Genomic DNA, 21,239 nt, shown 5'->3' on the forward strand with positions numbered 1-21,239 from the left:
TATGTTTTGAACAAACTGCAAGACTTTGGATTTCGACTTTGGGCATAAAAATGCAGCCTCCTGATGTCTCCAATCAAGTATCTGGGATTCATCATAGATGAACATGGTCAGCACACAGATCCTGAAAACATCACTGCAAGCTTAAAGATGCCTCCACCATCAGATGTCAGCACTTTACGATCATATTTGTGAATAAACAGTCATTATTCAAGATTTCTCCCAGCAATGCACTGGCTGAGAGAGCCACTCAATGCCCTGCTCAACAGGGGCACATGTGGTCCAAACAATACCAAGAGGCTTTTGATCAGGTGAAGAATATGCTGTCACCTGACCTTCTCTTCACATATTCCAACCCATATTTGCCAATCGTTATTGCGACGAATGCATCTAACTACAGGGTGGGAGCTGTAATATCTCTTATCTTCTCTGATGGTTCCAAAAAAGCTGTCATGCATGCAGCTAGTTCACTAACCACAGTTGAAAGGAACAATGCACAAATCAAGAAGGAAATTTTGGGAGTCATCGTTGCTGTGAAGAAATTCCACAAGATGCTTTATGGCAGACGCTTCACTCTCCTAGATCACAAGCCACTGTTATTTATCTTTGTGCCTAAGAAAGACATCCAGAGTATACAACTAACCATCTACAAAGGCGGGTAACAATGTTGTTAAAGTTCAAAGTTAATTTATTATCCAAGTACATATATGTTACCATATACAGCCCTAAGGTTCGCTTTCTTGGGGGCATGCTCAATAATTCCAAGAACCAGAATAGAATCGATGAAAGACCACACCCAGCAGGATGGACAAATGACTAATGTGCAAAAGACAGCAAATTGTGCAAATACAAGAGAGAAAACATAATAAGGAGAAATACATATCAAGAACGTGAGATAAAGAGTCCTTGAAAGTGAGTCTATAGATTGTGGGGACAGTTCAGTGATGGGGCAAGTGAAGTTGAATGAAGTTATCCCCACTGCTTCAAAAGCCTGATGCTTGAGGGGCATTAAATGTTCCTGAACATGGTAGTATGAGTCCTGAGGCTCCAGTACCTTCTTTCTGATGACAGCAGTGAGAAGAGAGCATGATCCGGGTGGTGGGTACCCTGACGATGGATGTTGCTTTCCTGCAATAGCACTCTGTGTAGATATGCTCAATGGAGGGGAGGGCTTTACCCATGCCTATTATTTTGAAATAAAGTACACATCAAGCTAGGAACTTGGTCAGGCAGTTGTCCTCTCCAGATTTATGAATCAGCAGGTTACTAAAAACAAAGGTGCAGTTGTGGCTGCAATTTCAATTGACTGCAAAATCCACCAGGTTTTATTGGTGAGCTGAAGGCCTTCCGGTCACGGTCAACAACATCAGAGCAGAAACAGCTGGAGATTCTTTTCTTCAGTGTATCTCCAGATACCTTGTTGATGGATGGCCAGTTAAGGTTGAGGAAGGTGCCATTCTCTTCTATGAACATCATACACTTCTCTCAACTGTGGATTCCTGCCCAATATTTGGAGTCAGAATAATGATTCCATGAACTCTTCGACGGAAAATACTGAAACAATTCCACTGTGGTCACTTGGCATCAGTAGAAAGAAAGCCCTGGCAAGAAGCTTTGTGTTCTGGCTGGGCATTGATGGAGATATTACATCTGTATGCAGTAGTGTACTCAGTGCTCTATGGCAGCAAAGAATCCAAGTATCCAAGTAGAGCCAATGCACAACCATGGCCTCAGTCTACCAGACCCTTTGACCAAAACAAAGGGTGTACCTACCTCCTCCTTGTTGACACCTATTCCAAATGGTCAGAAATATTATCTGTGAAGTTAACAATGACAGAGGCTACCATGCAACAGCTGCTGCAGATCTTCAACTGCTTTGGGATGCCAGAAACGCTTGTTTCTGACAACAGAACTCAGTTCAGTTCACAGCAATTTGCTGAATTCTGTCGGAACAGAGGAATTGTCCACATCCACTCACCCCCATATCATCCACAGACTAACGGCCAAGCAGAGAGGTTTGTGGATACCTTCAAACGATCGCTTCTGAAATCAAGAGTGGAAGGAACATCAGTCGAGGCTCTCAACACATTTCTGCTGACATATCGAATTAAAATCACATCCAGGCCTCAAGGGGAAGCCTCCAGCTGAAGACTGCCCACAGTGTTGGATGCAATGCTGCCACAGCATCCAACATCCAAGACAACAGAGGGTCAGGCACATAAAGGGAGCCACATAGACCTTAGTCGATGGGTGAAGTCATTCAAGCGCTATCTGTCTGTGACACCACTTTCAAGGAATTGTGGATCTGTATTTCCAGATCCATTTGTTCTACAGCACTCCTCAGTCCGCTGCCACTCACTGTGTAAGACCTACCCTGGTTGTTCCTCCCAAAGTGCAACACCTCACACTTGTCTGCATTAAATTCTGTCTGCTATTTTTCAGCCCATTTTACCAGTTGGTCCAGGTCCCACTGCAAGCTTTGATAGTCTTATTTGCTGTCCACAACAATTTCAATCTTGGTGTCATCTGCAAATATGCTGATGCAGTCTGCCACATTATCATCCGGATCATTAATATAGATGACAAACAACAACAGACCCAGCACTGATCCCTGCGGCACACCACTAGTTACGGGCATCCAGTCAGAGAGGCAACCACCTACTACCACTCTCTGGCTTCTCCTGTGAAGCCTATGTCTAATCTAATGTATTACTACTTCTTGAATGCCAAGCAACTGAACCTTCTTGACCAACCTACCATGCAGGACCTTGTCAAGAGCCTTGCTGAAGTCCATTTAGACACATCCATTGCCTTGCTAGACCACCAGGTTCAGGAAAAGTTATTACCCCTCTTGAGCCAGTGGGGATAACCTCACTTGCCCCATCACTGAATTGTTCCCACAAACTATGGACTAACTTTCAAGTCCTTGTCACCTCATATTCTCAATATTTATTGTTTATTTATTTATTATTATTATTTTTCTTTGTATTCGCACAGTTTGTTGGCTTCTGCACATTGGTTATTTGTCCATCCTGTTGGATGCCATCTTTCATTGATTCTATTTCTGTTTTTTTGATTAACTGAGTTTCCCCACAAGAAAACAAATCTCAAGGCTGTACATGGTGACAATACTTTGATAATAAACTTACTTTGAACTTTGACTTTATCAACTTTCCTGGTAACTTCCTTGAAGAACTCTATGAGGTTAGTTAGACACAACCTATCACACATAAGGCCACGTAGACTACTCTTAATCAGTCCTTGTCTTTCTAATTACTTATGTACCGTATCTGTAATACTTTTACTACTGTGTATATTTATTACTATTACTTATTGCAATACTTATATTATTTGTATACTTAACAAAATTAATGCATACATATATAAGTAGTATATAATAAGAATATGTTCATTATATAGTGATATAATGATTGTAATTATATGTTTATAATTCCTGGGATATAGGATATCAGGTTCTGAAGATTATAAGTTTTTAGTCTCAATAATTTTTCTGATGATGATTTTTAGTAATGTATTTTTTTTCCTGTGAGGACGATGAAGTTCATTGTGTCTAATAATGTGTTGTGAATACCTAGTAATATACCACTGCTACTGTCTGACTGTTTCAATGGTCAAGCTGGTGTACCGCTGTGATGTCTTTGTGGTTTCTGTAGTCACATGGTAATCCTACTCAGAATGGAAAACTGTGTTCAATGACATCTTTTGGGTCCCTTTTTCCACTTTGTAACAAACAGTGTCAGCGGAAAAAAATTCCAAGTTTAGTTTCTTCTTTTGTCTCATGACATCCAGAGAAATATGGGTGCTCCACAAACTCATGATGGGCTGCTGCCAATGGCTTTCACTCCAAACATTTAAGAGTATTTGAGTGAGTTGATCATATTTTTCTAGGAGGGCGATGACACAAATGGAGTCACCAGTTACTTGTTCACAATGAAGATGAAAGATCTTCAGGATAATCAAGGACACGACCCACCCAGCCAACACACTTTTCGTCCCTCTTCCCTCCGGGAGAAGGTTCAGGAGCTTGAAGACTCATACGGCCGGATTTGGGAACAGCTTCTTTCCAACTGTGATAAGACTGCTGAATGGATCCTGACACGGATCTGGGCCGTACCCTCCAAATATCTGGACCTGCCTACCTCACTTTCCCTTTTCTATTTCCTATTTATGATTTATAATTTAAATTTTTAATATTTACTATCGATTTGTACTCCAGGGAGCGCGAAGCACAGAATCAAATATCGCTGTGATGATTGTACGCTCTAGTATCAATTGTTTGGCGACAATAAAGTAAATAGTTCCTTTGAGCATTGTGTGGGCAGAAGCCAAAGCAATATCTGCATGATCATTGATTAAAATTGGATCAGTTATAATTGGTGGTTTAACTACTGCTGGACCTGAAATTTGCTACATATAATGTCAGACAACTAATGTTATTGAGATTTCAGCATCTTTATACACAGCTCTCCAAAACCGATAGCAAGTTACTGACTGTGGAACCCTAACTATTACATTCACTGAACCATTCCAAAAAAGACTTGGAACTATCCTTTCATTTCCAACAAACTCAGTTGGTTGTTTGCAAGATTTCTGTAGTAGCTGAAAGGGAAAGGAGAAGAATGAGTAACATAAAAAGAGAAAAGGGAAGAAATAATGTGAGACACAGATGGCCAAGGATGCAACAGGCATTTAGTGGGAGGATCGTTGACCTGAAACTTTAACGTTACCTCCCTTTAGATGCTACCTGTTGAGTAGCCCCAGGATTTTCTGTTTATATTTATTATTGATGAAGCAAGCATAACAGTTAGCAGAAATGGAAAGAAAAAGTGGTCCTGGAGAATAATGAAGGAGGTAGTGTGATAGTGATGTAGAAAGAGAAATAAAGGCAGAGATGATGTAGAAAGCCTGAAATGAAGGAGTCTGTGAGCAATTAAAGAATGGCATGGAGGACCATTTCCTTGTTGAAGACTTACATTGTAAACATAGTTGATGATGGAATAAAAATAGTTTGATTAAAAACAAAAAGAAAAGATGGACAAATGGTTTCTTCCACAATGCACCTTGTAGTAGGAATTGAGCATATCCAATGGATAAGGCAATAATAACACTACAGAACTGGATTAAGAAGTGGTTCTGGAATACAAACTCGTTACCGCTTCAGGCTATATTTAGTGGAGAAATAATCCTGTTACTTTTGTGAGCCGATTACACAGCAGATGGAAATTTTGTCTAAAGAGCTGGGCATGAGCATCTGATTTTAAGTCATGATTTTCAACTATGCTCCTGGCTGCTGAGGTCTTCCAGGATGATTTGTTTAGATCAAGATATCACGTAACCCCCTTCACTAAGATATATTAACATTGAGCCAACTCAGAAAATGTTGGTACCTCAGGGTTTGAGGTCATGCCTAATCTTGCCTTTAGAAATGCCAGGGAACAGCGACAACCATACACAAGAAAATCTGCAAATGCTACAAATCCAAAGCAACACATATAAAATGCTGGAGGAACTCAGCAGGTTAGGCAGCACCTATGGAAAAGAGTAAGCAATTGATGTTTCGGGCCGAGACCCTTCTCCAGGACTGTAACCACTTCGTAATGAGTGCAGTCAAGAAAAGCAGTTTACCTTGGGTTTTAATTTACCATTTCCTTTTTGTTGTCAGGACATTTCTGAGCAGTTAATATCATGGCCAAGAAGAACTTTCCTTTAACTGGTCAAAAGAGATTCTAACAATGCTTAAAGCAGAAAAGCAGGCTGTGCTAATACTGTCAATACTGGTCAACAACTGTGCATTCTTGATGGAGTCATTTTTCATCTCACAAAGCAAAGTCCCTCCTGGACAGAATGCATCTGTTTTCAAAAGTCAGTATGAAGTACACTGACATCTGCAGAGAGAGGGTTAATGTTCGAAGACCATGACTCTTTATCAGAACTGGAAGACTTTTTTTTAAGAGAAGAGGAGGCAGGGTAAATGATGTGGGGAGAAATAACTGAAAAGAACGATCAGCAAGGTGAAAAAGGCAGCAATTGGACAGTGATCAAATGACACAAATAATCATTCTGTAAGAGATTCGGAACTACTGTAATTAGGAGAGATGTAAATGATAGATTAGAGCATTAGAGGAAGGGGGAAGCAAGTACCCAATCCATTCACTACCTCCCCAGATATCTACCTATCCCTCCATTTGATGTCCCCTCCTTGGCACCTGACCTTTTCATGCTTTAAACAGACTACCCTCATGTTAGGAGGGGCGTATTGCATTCCTAGAATACTATATTAATTGCGATTTTCTGTAACACGAGGCCATGTCATATTCTCAGGTGTCGAGAAATCTAAGTTCATAGTCTGGTATGTGTCTCACACAAATTTGAAGGTAGGATTGGAGCTGTGCTTAGCCTTACGTTCATATGGTGCATAAGGAGCAGAGCAGATGCCTAAGCATGCCCTGAGGTGCACCTGTGCTAATAGTCAGCAAAGAGGAGATGTTGTTAGAAATCCTCACTGACTAAGATCTGCCAATGGAAGGTACAGAGGACCCGGCCTTGAAGGTTAATGATGAGTTTGGATGGGATGTTTGTGTTGAATGCCCAGCTGTCGTCCATGAACAGCAGCCTGCTGTATGAGTTCCTGTTGTCTTGATGCTCTAGAGCAGAGTGAAGAGCCACAGAAATCACATCTGCCATTGACCTGTTTTGGCACAGGCAAATGGGAGTGAGTCTAGGTAATCTCTGAGACTGGAATTGATTTCCATCATAACCAACCTCTCAAAACACTTTGTTACAGTTGATGTAAGTGCCAGCAGGCAGTAGTCATTGAGGCAGATCACTACGCTCTCCTTGGGCACTGGTAAAGTAGATGCCTTTTTGAAGCAGGTGGGAACATCAGACCACCGAACCAAGAGGCTGGATATGTCCATTGGTCAGGTATGATGTCTGGACCAGATACCTTTCATGGATGCACCCTCTTGAAGGATGCCTGGACATCGCCCTCAGAGACTGAAATTATAGTGGCATCCAGAGAAGTAGGGGGTCGTGTGGGTGTGCCAAAATGTTTATAAAAGATATTGAGCTTATCCCAGGGTGATGAGTCATTGCTCCTCTGTCACTTGTAGGAAGATATGTTGTGTAAGCCCTGCCACAGCTGTGGGGCATCCACCTCTGGTCGTAGTTTAGTCTGAAGTTGCCTCTTTGTGCTTACAGTGGCCTTCCAGAGGTTTTACCTGGCCTTCTTATATAACTGGGTCACCAGCCCTTGACACAACACATCTAGCCCTTAGTAGATTACGAACCTCCTGCTTCATCCAAGGCTTCTGGTTGGGGAAGACTCATAGTATATCTATGGGTATACACTGGTCCACACGTGTATTTGTGAAGTCAGTGACAACTGTGACATATTCATTTCAGTCTGCTGACAAATCCTTGAACATGTTCCAGACCACCGACTTGAAGCAATGCTGAATTTCCTCCTCTGATTCTGTCTTCCAGATCTTTGTAGCTCTCTTCACTAATGCTAACTCTTCTGTTTCATCAGAAGAAGACCATAAGACAAAGGAGCAGAAGTCGGCCATTCGGCCCATCGAGTCTGCTCCGCCATTTTATCATGAGCTGATCCATTCTCCCATTTAGTCCCACTCCCCCGCCTTCTCACCATAACCTTTGATGCCCTGGCTACTCAGATACCTATCAATCTCTGCCTTAAATATACCCAATGACTTGGCCTCCACTGCCACCCGTGGCAACAACTATTTGGTTGGATTTAACAAAGTACCGGTGAGCGGTGGAGTGATGGTATAGTAGCAGTGGTCAAGTGTGTTGAGTCCTATAGTACCCCAGTTAATTTATTTATAATAGTTAAGTAGAGACTTCTTCAAGCTTGCCATATTTAAAGTCTCTTGCCACAATGTGACTGAGAGACATAAGGGTACGCTACCTCGTTCTCATTGATCACACTGCTTGTTTCCTCAGGTGTCAGCATGATGTCTGCCAAGATAAGATGTAGATGTGGTTAGGGGAATGGGAGAGAACTTTTCTGGAAGGCAGAATAGTTGGCACTTCACTGCCAGCTGCTCCATGTCAGAGTACCAGGAATGGGACAAGACCATAATGTCCATGCTCCACGATGAGTTTATCACAAAGCAGATGCTGCCATCTTTTCCCCTACCTGACACTAGCATCTGGTTCATGCAGTGGGTTGTAAAACCCTCAGGCCTGAGGAACCTGAGGGGAAACCCAGAGGGTGATTCCTATACGGAATAAAGTGCCAGTGGAAGTGGTTGGGGCAGATATCCTAGCATCTAAGAGACACTTGGAGAGGTATATTGGTAGGAAAGATTTAGATGGATAATGACCAAATGTGGAGAAATGGGACTAGGTTAGATGGGCAATTTAAGACCATGAGACATGGGTGCAGAATTAGGCCATTCAGCCCGTCAAGTCTTCTCTGCCACTTCATCATGGCTGATTCCCCTCAACCCCAATCTCCTGCCTTATTGCCTTAACCATCCACTCCCTGACTTATCAAGAGCTTATCAACCTCCACCTGAAATACACCCAATGATCTGGACTCCCCAGCCACCTGTGGCAATGGTTTCCACAGATTCACCACCTTCTGGCTAAAGAAATTCCTCCTCATCTCCATTCTAAATGGACATCATTCGATTCTGAGTTTGTGCCCTCTGGTCCTAGATGCCTCTCCATATCCACTCTATCTCAGCCTCTCAATAATTGATAAGTTTCAATGAGATCCCCCCCCCCCATTCCTCTAAATTCCAGCTAGTAAAAACCTAGAGCCATTAATTGCTTGTTTTATGATAAGCCATTTATTCCTGGAATCATTCTTATGAACCTCCGCTGAACCTTCTCCAAGGCCAGCACATTCTTTCTTAAATAAGGGGACCAAAACTGCTCACAATACTCCAAGTGAGGCCTCTCCAATGCTTCATAAAGCTTCAGCATTACACCCTTGCTATTATGTTTTAGTCCTCCCAAGATGAATGCTAACATTGCATTTGCCTTCTTCACCACTGACTCAACATTCAAAGTAACTTTTAGGATCCTGAATGAGGACTCCCAAATCTCTTTACACCTCAGATTTTTGAATTTTCTCCCTATTATAAAATAGTCAATGCTTTTATTATTTCTACTAAAGTTCATGATTTTCTACTTCCATTTGCCACCTCTCCTAATCTGTCCAAAGTCTTCTGCAGCCACGCTGTTCCTCAACATTATCTGCCTCTTCACTTATCTTCATATCATCCGCAAACTTGGTGCAAAGCCATCAAATTCCAGTATCCAAATCTTTGACATACAATGTAAAAAGAAGCGGTCCCAACTTCGACCCCTGCTGGACTCAACTAGTCACCAGCAGCCAATCAGAAAAGGATTCCTTTATTTCAACTTTTAGTCTCTTGCCAATCAGCTAATGCTCTATCCCATGCTAATATCTTTCCTATAATACCACGGGCTCTTATCTTGTTAAGCAGCCTCATGTGCGGCACCTTGTCAAAGGCCTTCTGAAAATCCAAGAACGCAACATCCACTGATTCTCCTTTGTTTATCCTGCTTGTAATTTCCTCAAAGAATCAACAGATTTTACAGACAAGATTTTCCCTTAAGCAAACTATGCTGACTTTGGCCTATTTTATCATGTGCCTCCAAAACCACATGCTTAAAAGTAAAACTCCAACATGTTTCCAACCACTGAGGTCAGGCTAACTATGATTTTCTTTCTTCTGCCTCCCTCCCTCTTGTTGAGTGGAGCGACAGTTACAATTTCCCAGTCCTCTGGAACCGTTCCAGAATCAAGTGATTCTTGAAAAATCATTTCTAATGTCTCCACAGTCCCTTCAGTTGCCTCTTTCAGAACCCCAACCAGTACGAGCCATTTGGGCTGAAGGGCCTGTTTCTGTACAGTGTGATGCTATGGGATTTCTGAGTTCCAGAATACTAAATCCATCCCTGCTTTGGCTTCTCCTGAAGTAACCAGAAACATGCTTCTTAAACAGGAATTATTAATTATCAAATGCACTCTATGGTGATGTGTGGAATTTAGTCAATAATGATTAAGACTTGTCATGCATTGTTTTGTCTTCATCAAAGGTATTTTTCAAAGTTAAAACCTTTTTGTTCAATATCATTCTGATATGCATCTCTCCGTAAACAGGTGAGCAGATAATAGAAATACTGAAAAAAGGAATGAAATTCTGTAACAGAGAATTTGCATGTTTTGCATCTGGCACAGTCATTTCCACAAGGCATTTTATCAGGTGTCAAAAGCCCTTTTCAAAAATCAAAATAAATGCCTCATTGCAGTAATTCAGTGTGGTGGATATGAGAACATTTAAAATGTCTATCTCATTTCCCAGGCTCTAGGCTAGAAATATATTCTATAGTGTTAGTCATTGTAATAGCGTGTCTAGCAGTGTAATGCTGTAGCTTTTAGTAAAGTGGGCTTTAAAAGGGCAGCCAGCAATTTATCAAACATGATTGAATTTTTTTAAACCTAACATGGGCCCAAGATTTGCCAGGACAACAGCAGTGATACATTCATTGTTATAATGGAGAAAATCTGACAGCACATCCACAGTTCCTAAATGCACAGTGAAACACTTTTGTCAGAAGTTACTGTGAGTGATACCCTTGCCTGTGTCTTCAATGTTACATTCAGCAGACATCCTTGGAGTGATGGTGTCTTCAACTATTTACAAGCTAATCCGATAGTAAGGCTCTGCTTTCATCTTATTTATCTGCCAGTTTTAGTTTTGGTTTGCGTGAGACGTCTAAAAAGGTAGATAAAAAAGTGCGTACAAATTTCAAAGTAAATTTATTATAAAGGTGCCTGTATGTCACCATATACAACTCTGAGAGTCATTTCCTGCTGAAGGGTCCTGGCCTGAAACGTCGACTGTACTCTTTTCCATAGATGCTGCCTGACCTGTTGAGTTCTTCCAGCATTTTGTGTGTGTTGCTTCAATTGCATAAGGATGTACTGAGACCAAGGTCTTGAAGCTTATTGATTAATTTTGAGGGGATGATGGTATTGAATGGTGAGCTGCAGTTGTAAAAGAGCAACCCGATGCAAGAATCTTTGCTGTCCAGATGTTCCAGGATTGAGCGAAGAGCCAATGAGATGGCATCTGCTGTGGACCTGTTGCAATGATAGGCAACCTGGAGTGGATCCAAGAGAGAGGGGTTGATATGTTTTATCACCAACATCTCAAAACACTTCATCACTGTGGATGTAAGTGTGACTGGGTGATAATCATTGAGGCAGATTATCTCGTTCTTCCTAGGCCTGCTTGAAGCAGGTGGGTACCTCAGACTGCTGAAGTGAGAGGTTAAAGATCTCAGTGAACACTCCAACTAGTTGATCAGCACAGATTTTTAGTATTTGACCAAGTAGCTTGTCTGGGCCAGATGCTTTTCTTTAATTTCCTCGGTCAAAGCTTGCTAATTTTTCAGTGTGATACACCGTTTAATGCTCTTTGATGACATATCTATTGCTGGGATCCAAAGATCATGTACATACAATACTTGAAAATGTCCTGTTGGAAAAGTGGGGGGATGTGCCACTGAAATCACTAGATATTTATGGGACAGATTTCTTGGATGCCAACACCATCACAAAATGGGGCCTTTATCTTTCAATTGCCATTTAGCTATTCCTTTGTGAAAGAACAGACTGTATAGTGAAGTGGAACTGTAGACTGATTATGAAGGAAGAAGTTGTGAAGTGTTTAAATGGGATACTTTAGTATTTTCAGACTTGCAGAAGGCGTAAGCGTCATACAGACAGAATCCTATGTTAAGATCAAATCTGGATTTCTGGCTTTGAGAGGCAGCAGCTCAGAACCAAGTTGGCTTGGTTCAGGCTTGGATTACCAGTGACTAAGTCAGATTCTAGTTTTATACCCACACTAGTTTTTACTCTGCATGCTTAACACTCTGTACATTACATGCACAGAACTGCACAATCAAAAGTTCCATTTCATAAATTCAGGGTCTTGTTTGGATTTAGCAATTGTATTTCCAGTTAATTCAATTCCTTACAGTATAAAAAGTGTAAAAATCAAAAGCAGTACACAATTGAACTAGACAGTCTTTCTTGGAAAAGAAATGCATGGTCTTGACGCCATCTGTTGTCTGTACTTTTGCACAATAGTAATCCCTTTGTGAGTAACTATTTTCTTTTAAAACCAAGAGTTAGGAATACTGTCATAAAAGCTTGAAATTTTGGAAGAAAAGTTACTAATATAGAGTTCATATATTGCTCAGTTTACTCACTCCTTTTTGTATAAGTGGATTCAGTGTCTGTTGGCACATGATGCCAGATGGTATAAATAGTTGGCTATCATCTCTGCAGATAATAGCATAACATAATTTAGAATGATAAAATATACATAATTCCTCAATTAAGTGGTACTCCAAGTTCATTTCAAGCAGGTAATTTGTGTACGTAAGGCTGGATCAAGTCAAGATGAGTACAAATCCTGTCTGCACGATCCATTGACGGCCATTTCTTACCCTTTTCTGTCACAAGAGTCCTACGAGTTCACCTGGAAATAGTTGCACAGATACCGTGTGTAAAACATTCAAATTGCTCCATCTTGAGTCCTGATTAAGGGTCTCGAACCAAACCATTGACTGCTCATTTACTTCCATAGATGCTGCCTGACCTGGGGAGTCCCTCCAGCAATATATTTGTGTGTGTGTGTATGTGTGTGCATTGATAATGATTTCTATTTAAATATGTGATGGCCTAGGTTAATGTCATATTAATGGGATTCTTTTGTGTTCTGAATTGCATAATGTGCCTCCTTGTGTCCTAGTCAACCTCTCTGATCTTTCCAAAGCTGGACTAAATTATTCAGTAGGACAAGCGAATGCACTGTTTTAAACAGATGCAGACAAATATCACCTTGATTCAGCTAATTACACGACTGTGTCAAGAATAATTAATATGCTTCACTCTTTCTATTATAGCAGTCTTGCTTAATTTATTTTGGTGACCTTTCTAATCCTGGGATCAAAATGGGTATGCTTTTCATCACTAGATCATGGCCCTTTTGTGCCTCTAGCTTGGCTAACTGCCCTTGTGTCCTTTGTCATTTTTTCTCTGTGATACAAGCCCACGGGAGAGCTCCCATTCTAATGTCTTTTTTTCCAGTCAGTGATTCACAAGCAAGGCTATCAGAGAGAGAAACTGATTCTCTTGCCACCTGTGGTTGTTTGGAGGAAAAATCTCGCACGTTTCTTCAAACACTTTAAAATATTATTATTTCAATAAAAAGATAAAATGAACAAGTATTTAAATATGATTAGATCATGTACAACATTTGTAAATATATATTAGGATAGGAAAAACAATCTAAATGAAGAAATGTTTCCTACAGCCCCTTTAGAGTTATTTATCTCCATTGAAATCACTGGAGAAGCTCTACATTGGATGATGCAGTAGAACTTAAAATGGGCAATTGCCACAATTTCTGCTTTCATCGTTGTAATATACTCCATACTTGGAAGGCATTCATGAAAACAATCACAAGTACTATAGCTGAATGCAGTTTTAAGGCTACCACATTCATAAGAGATTTCTAAAATTAAGCAATGAAAATTTTGAGAGTTTTGAAGTAGGCAGTGACGTTTCTTCATGAACTTGGGGCAGTGCCCAAATTTGCAGTGAAAGGGTTTTCTAAATGCTCAGGTAGGGAACTTTCTGATGCAATTGTCATGGTTGGATAACCACAGCTATGTCAAGCAGGAAGACTAAAAATGAAAAGTAATGAGTTCATGATGTTTATGTTTGAAATGATCTATTCATGAATTCAAGACTAAGATTAACTTTGATCTAGACAAAATAATGAAAGTTGATCAGTTGTCTGAAATATGATCTCTTTGTGGCAGGGTTCATGAAGACAACATGGATAGGTTTGCATTTTGTACCTATGATACTATACTGACATCCTGCCATTTACTAGTCTGCTTCAAAAGATTCAGAAGAAATTTTACAATTTCTCTTTTCTGAGATTTTACTGTGGTTACATTCCTCCCTCAAGAGGTTTTAATAAATTGCAATATTCATCAAAGAACAGATCATTGGAAGTATGTGAGGAATATGTTTAATGGCATGAATAGCTTTTGCTTAATTAAATCTTATGTAGTTTTGCCTGAGCTACAGAAGCATTTGATGTGCTGCATTGTCATTTGTAGAAAGTGACAAGAAAAGTATTAAGCTCTGGGCACAGTTCACATTGGAAATAACTTTCTGAAAATGCAGGACCAGAAGACCTGAGCTTTCAATAGGTTATGAGCGGCACCACCAACTCCAATCTCTTCAGTTGCCAGTGATTTCTCCATGTCTGGACCCCAACACTATTTGTATTTATGGGCAGCACTCACAATTAATTTAACCTACACAATTTAATGTTATGTTTATTGGGTCAGATTGACCACAGCCACATACTTCGGTCTCTGAAATTGAATCTCTTTCCAGATCTAACTTTCTGTATTGAAGGTCATCCTCAGCTTTCCCATTCACACTTTACAGACCCTTAGCATTGACTACCAATCATCACCACAACTTTCTACAATGCCCTACAAGCCTATGTTCCTGGTCAGCCAAATCTAGTCTATTACATAATTCCTTCCCTTTTGCAAGATATTTACGCATTTCACCAGAACCTCATTTCATTTATTTTTTCACTCATTATTAGAAATTACCCAAAAATGATCTGTCCTCACATTTACTTTAACTAATCCTCTCCAATTCTCCTGCTTAGGCCCGACATTAAATTGCAGCTTTCCTTGGGCTATCTTTCCATGTCGGTAATGCCTTATAAATATAAACCATTGCTATACGGAGCCAGAGTTAATTATACAGAATTTATACTCTTTGAGAAGATAGGATACTCCAATGATAGATATATTTTTGTAAAATACAGTTTTAATATTGACATTCTTTGCACTGGATTATTGGGAACTGGGCTCTCACATAATTGTTTTGATAAGAAAGTCAATGACCCAGTTTTCTGTATTGTTTTGTTTCTGTGAAGAGAAAGGTGAATTTATTAACACTAATGCAGGGGTCCAGTGAGGGATTTCTTCCAATCCAAATGAAAGAACTTATGATGTAAATGCATCAAAAATTGTATGATTAAAAATGAGATCAATGAGGTTAATCCAAATGAATTTTACACCTCGCATATTTCATCTGTTTAGCAGAATGAAAATCAGAAGTAGGTGAGAACTTGGTAAAAGTTTAAATAGAAATGAGAAGGATTGTGCCTATGGCTATTGAGCAAGGGAAGCCATTCAGAATTACTTGCTCTTTAACTTACTTTTAAACTCCCTAATATTGACATAGTACAGATTAGATTTTATGGGGTTAGCTCCTTTAAATTTAATAAGAGTTCACAAGCATTAAGATTAATGTAGTTTCTTCCTTTCATTTATAATCATTAAAAGCTCCAGAAACATGACCAAGAAACATCAGAAGTCTCGCACCACTGGAGGACAGAAGAGGAGATGGCATCAGAAGCTGCTGACCTCAGGAAGTATTTCGTGTAGTCAGTGACTGCTATGGTAATGTTTCCTTCAATTTTCTCTTTATATTTTTGGGCTTAAACATTTATTACACTTTTTCTATTAATGGGTGGCACAGTTTAGCAGCAGTAAATGCAGCTACCTCTCTGCTGCAGGGATCCATGTTCAGCCACGGTCTTAAGTACTGTTTGAATGGACCTTGGATGTTCTTGCCACTAGATGCAGTTAGCATAATGTTATTACAGTGTCAGCGACCTGGGTTCAATTCTGCCTCTGTATGTCAGAAGTTTGTCTGTTCTTCCCATCTTCTTCTGGGTGCTCCAATTTCCTCCCACATTCCACATATTTACTGATTAGTAGGATTATTGGTCACATGGGTATAATTGGACGGTGCAGGCTCATTGGGCCCAAAGAAACTGTTACTGTGCTGTATCTGTAAATAAAAAAATAAATTCTCCAGTTTCATTCCTCATTGTGAATTATCTTTCAGTGCAAGTAAATGGCTAAAATAATCAAAGCGGTGTTGATGAGCACATGAAAGAGAATAAGTTGCAGGACTACACAAGGAGAGGAAGAATGGGACTGATAGGTTTGCTCTGCTGGAATGTAGTATAGACACCTTGGGCTGAATGGTCTCCTAGTAATGTGTTTCAGTGTATCAATACCTTAGAAGACATTGAAGTTTTAGACAGTGGGCTCTAAACTCTGTAACTGTTGAAAATATATGTTCAGGCATACTATGATGCTTGGTTTCATTCATCTCTATTCTTGAAATTCTGTGTGTGTTTTTTTTCAGACACATGTCAAAGGGGTATGAAGAATTCAGAATATTATACTAATTGGATCAATTAAAAAAACAAATGATAATTACAACAGGCCAACCAATATTTGAATCTTTAAAGAAATTAGGATTTTGGTAGAAATAACGAATGTAATACTCTTTGTATCTCCAGAGCAGAAGTGTTTTAATGTTGTGATGATGTATTTGCACTCAGTGAAAATGTTCCAGTTATAGGGATCGAACCTAACTTTTTGGATGATCCTAATTTAGTTGTTTTGACCAGAATCCAGGTTTTGCTTCAGTGAAAGAACTGTGTCATTGAATATGCAAACCCCTATGTTGATGTTCACGATGCCATTAAAGTTTGTTATAAATCTGCAGTTGTTTCAAGTGATTCTTGTTAAATTTTGCAACTCCAAAACATAAAACTAATGAAAAGGAAAGCATCTACAGACAAACACACACATATTATATATAATATACAACTACTATATTGACATCCACGGTATAGTAAATTTTAAATTGTCCCATCCAGTCAGGCCTAAAGATTAAATCACCGTGGAGGATTTCTTAGGATAGCGTCTTTCCTGACAAGGGGTATCACTCTGCTTGACAGGTGAGACTTGTGGCTGTGAAACAATCTCAGGTTCTGGGACCTCCTCCGTGGTGGTTGTAGGAGTTGATTCTGGGACTGCAGGAAGTGGTTCTGACAGCTATATACACCTTTCTTCTAGACGAGTTGGCATCCTGAACAGTGCATGGATCATAATGCGTGGGTACAGTGTCTGGCATCACCATTTTCTTTCCCATTGGAAAGCCACCTCACACTGTTTTGCCCATTGCCATTATGCATCCTTGTGCATCAACAGTGTGACCACAATTGACATGGTTTAAAAAATTCTACTGTTGTTTTGTGCTTGGAGTTCATAATCTTCTAATCTTTTTAACACCGTCTTGAGATTTTGAAGATATTTCTTGTCGTTCTTACCGCTAACAATGATGTCATTCCTAACACTGAGTGCCTTGAGAGCCTTGCAGTGCATGGTTCCTGGCTTTCTACCAGAGTGCAAGTATTCCCAGAATAAAGCCCCTTCTGTTTATGGCGAGAAACACTTTGGATTTTTCTTTCATCTCCATCTGTAGGTAGGCCTAAACTAAGTCCACTTTGCTGAAGTGTTTTCCTCCAGAAAGGTTTGCAAAGGTATCCTCTATGCTGATCAGACAGTATTGATTTACTTTCAATTCTGGGTTGATAGTGACCTTAAATTCACCACAGACCCTGACAGACCCATTCTTCTTGGCTTCTGGGGCCACTGCTGTTGCCCATGGGCTCCACTCAACCTTGGAAAGAATTCCTTCAGCCTCCATGCAATCACTGGCTACTTTATCACAGACAGTATAAGGAACTGGATGGGCTTTGTACAGCTTGGGTGTGGCAATTTCATTTAACACAATCTTACCCTTGATATATTTGAATTTCCCAGTGCCATCCTTTGACACTGCTGTGGCATCATATAGTACCTTTCTTAATTCACTTTCAGTTGACTCCATTAAAGGGATGTGGCATGCAAATAGTGGGGAAGATTCTCCATTGAAGTTGTAATTGTCTCAGCCAATCACATCCACACAATGCTGGCCCTCCTGTTTTTACCATATACAGGTTTAATGTGGCATGTTAGTTTTTGTATTTCACTGTTATGAATGTCATTCTCACATGAGTTACCTTTTCTCCAGTGTAAGTTGTTAGTTAGATATCTACAGGCTTCAGTTCAGTATCTTAGAAATGCCGTTTAAACTCATTTTGTGGAATCACTGGAACAGCTGAGCCAGTGTCCAATTCCGTTTTAATTAATTTGCCGTTCACTTCTGGTGTAAGCCATATTGCTTGTCTATTTTTAGCATTCACATTTTAAATCTCAAGGCTTCCCAGTCCTGTCATTCTTGAGTCACTGTCATCATTATCAGATTTTTTAACAGCATGCAGATCAGTGCTCTTTTTGAAATGCAACTTGACATTTTATCTCATTCTCTTCCCTGTACAGTCCATTTACTTTTGTCTGCCCGGCATGCCCTTTGTATGTGTCCTACTTTGTTGAATTTTTCTGCAAGTTTCACTTTTAAATTTGCATTGGTCTGGTGTATGTGAGCCCCCTACCACAATAGTAACACAATTTGTTCAACTAGGTAGGTTTCCGTTTAGATATTGCAATTTTGTTCACGCGCACTTTCATTCTTGAATGCAAATCAGTTGCGTCTCTGTTTGCTGTTTCCATTGACACAGCAATTACAACTTCTCTTTTAAATGTAAGTTATACTTTAGTTAGGAGCCATTTTTGAAAGCATTCTTAGAAGATTCTACAAACTAAACGATCCTTCAGTGCATCAATAAGCACATTATCAAACTGACAATGCTCAGATAATCTCTTCAATTTAACCATGTATACAAAAATAGACTCCTCTTCATTTTAGATTTCACTTATGAAATGCAAGTCTAACTTAGTCTTTACTTTAAGTGAGGTGGTGGCATCATGATGTATGCAATTCATGTACTTTTACATTAAACTAGAATGAATTATTCAAACAAATAAAGAATGTTGACTTAAACAATATGCTTACAACATTAATCAAATATTACTGAAATACTAACTACACAACCATTCCCATTTTATGATAACAATAATGGGACATTAGAAGTTGTAATCATCAAAGCAGTTAATGACATTTTTAAATCAATAAAAATCATTGTATTTATTTTATTGTTTTCTTTTTTGATCGGTTGTTTCTGTTGAAATCCATGCTATTTAACATTGTAGGTAAAATCACAGAATGCCTGACATGTGGGACGTGGATCATTTTTGCTCTACAGATCACCATTTCTGTTATCCTTTTTATTATTGCCATGCTCAGTATTTTCATGTTGTTCACAATCCAGTGAATCATTGAAGATATCTTTCCTCTGTATGTTATAACCACAGCCAGCAACCATTCTCTGAAACCTGAGTGCAGATCACAGTCTGGATTTACACTACAATCAGTGTTGAAAGATCAAGGCGGCTGAGCTGAGAGCTTTTGTCTCAGAGAAAATGAAGTGCAAGCAGCTATTCATGACATTTATTATAAAAAAATATTTGAACAGTGAATTCAGTGGTAACAGTTTCTTCGATATTCACAATAATATCAGAGAAACAGAATCTGTCAGTGTTGAACTGTTCTCAGACATTAAAACATTACAGGAATTGCAAATGCAGGATTGTAACTCCCTTGAGTTCCCGTCACAGCTATTTGCATTATAATTTTGTGCTGTTCCATTCTGATCCAGTATGATTGATTTTCATAGTTTATCTAATGACAGTTGTGCTGCTGTTACATAAGGTTGATTGAACTTCAATACTTCCTATTCGCTAAAAGTCCATTGTCTTCTAGATTGCAAGCCAATAGTTTTGTGAACAAACTACCTTCTAAAAATTTTTAACATGTTAATTATTCACTTCCAATAATCTTTGGATAACAACATCCTTACTTCCATCTACCATAGTAAATTTTATTATTGTTACTGCTGAATGCTATTCTAACCTGCACTGATCTCAATATGGATCCTCCTATTTTCCATCAGAACAAAATCCAAATGACTTACTTATGGGCTGACAGTTTAGTTACTTCATCAATTACTAGGCTAAGTATATATTTGGTTGCATAATACCCTGGTTCAATAAAGGTAGATACCTCACTGGTACTGCTAAATTAATAAAAATGTTGTACACAGTGAGTGTATGCTTGTGATCTTCACCTGCTGTAGGCCATCCACTTAAAGGTTTGACGTGTTGTGCATTCAGAAATGTTGTTCTGCACACCTCTATTGTATTGCGTGGTTATTTGAGTTACTGTCGCCTTCCTGCCAGTTTGGCCATTCTCCCTTCACCTCTCTCATTAACAAAGTGATTTATTTTTTTGTTTTTCAAACCATTCTCTGTAAACTCGAGAGACTTTTGTGTGAAAATCCCAGAAGATCAACAATTTCTGAGATACTCAAACCACCCCACCAAGTAAAAAAGATCATTCCACAGTCAAAGTCACTTAGATCTGATGTTCGATCTGAATAACAACTGAACCTCTTGACCATGTCTTTATGCTTTTATGTATTGAGTTGCTGCCACATGATTGGCTAATTATATATTTTCATTAACATACAGTTGTACAGGTGCACCTAGTATAAAGTGGCCACTAAGTACATGTGCTGTTGAAAAGTTAAATACCCAAAATACTTCCTCTGTTTGCAAAACTAGCCTTGCCTTCTCAGATTGTTCAATTTTTATTTAAGATTTTGAGCCTCCACTGTGTATTTATTTCATATATGTATATTGATGCCCTATCTGTTAATATCATGAGGCTTTTATGTACAGTGAGCTAGATTGGTATTCTGTGCTCACCCACTGTGCGGGGCATGATCCTTTACTTCTGTAGTGAACTACAGAAGCCCAGGCTATGTTGCATGGCAGATAAGATAGACCTGAAAATCTATCACCCTTATTCGATAAGATGAAAGAACAACACAGTGACAAGGAAAACTTGACCTTTCAGGATAACATACTACTTCCCATTCTGTTTCTGTTGTCGTTGTGGATGACTGCAGTCATCAGACCTTACTGAAAACATGTGAACGTTTGCAGAATCAGGCTGCAAAAAATGACTTAAAAAACAATGAATAGCATTTATTTTATATATATATGGTGTTGTAGCGGTGCGCTACACACAGCGCTAGAATAACGACACGTAGTCGGTAAGTTGGAGTTGCGATAAAAGAGATTTATTCAAACTTTGCGGCTTCCTTTAAAGCCTTCCCATTCCCGCCCTCCCTGGGCGGGACTGCTGTGGGGAATGCATATTCGCAGACCCTTCCCGC

General features: G+C 39.4%; 1 protein-coding gene across 3 annotated transcripts in view; it reads left to right on the forward strand.

Annotated features, from left to right (window-relative positions):
• fhit (fragile histidine triad diadenosine triphosphatase) overlaps positions 1–16,735 on the forward strand; it is a 1,013,122-nt gene extending 996,387 nt beyond the window's left edge. For 2 of the 3 annotated variants that reach the window (XM_063068397.1, XM_063068398.1), the window contains exons 6-7: positions 15,481–15,597; positions 16,355–16,734. In XM_063068397.1, coding sequence (XP_062924467.1) covers positions 15,481–15,582 — 102 coding nt within the window. In that variant the 3' untranslated portion in view covers positions 15,583–15,597; positions 16,355–16,734. Of the gene's footprint in view, positions 1–15,480; positions 15,598–16,354 lie in introns of all 3 variants that reach the window. The other variant, XM_063068399.1, reaches the window with a different exon arrangement.
• The last annotated feature ends 4,504 nt before the right edge of the window (positions 16,736–21,239 follow it).

This window comes from Mobula hypostoma, chromosome 15, assembly GCF_963921235.1.
Source record: "Mobula hypostoma chromosome 15, sMobHyp1.1, whole genome shotgun sequence".
NCBI lineage: Eukaryota > Metazoa > Chordata > Chondrichthyes > Myliobatiformes > Myliobatidae > Mobula > Mobula hypostoma.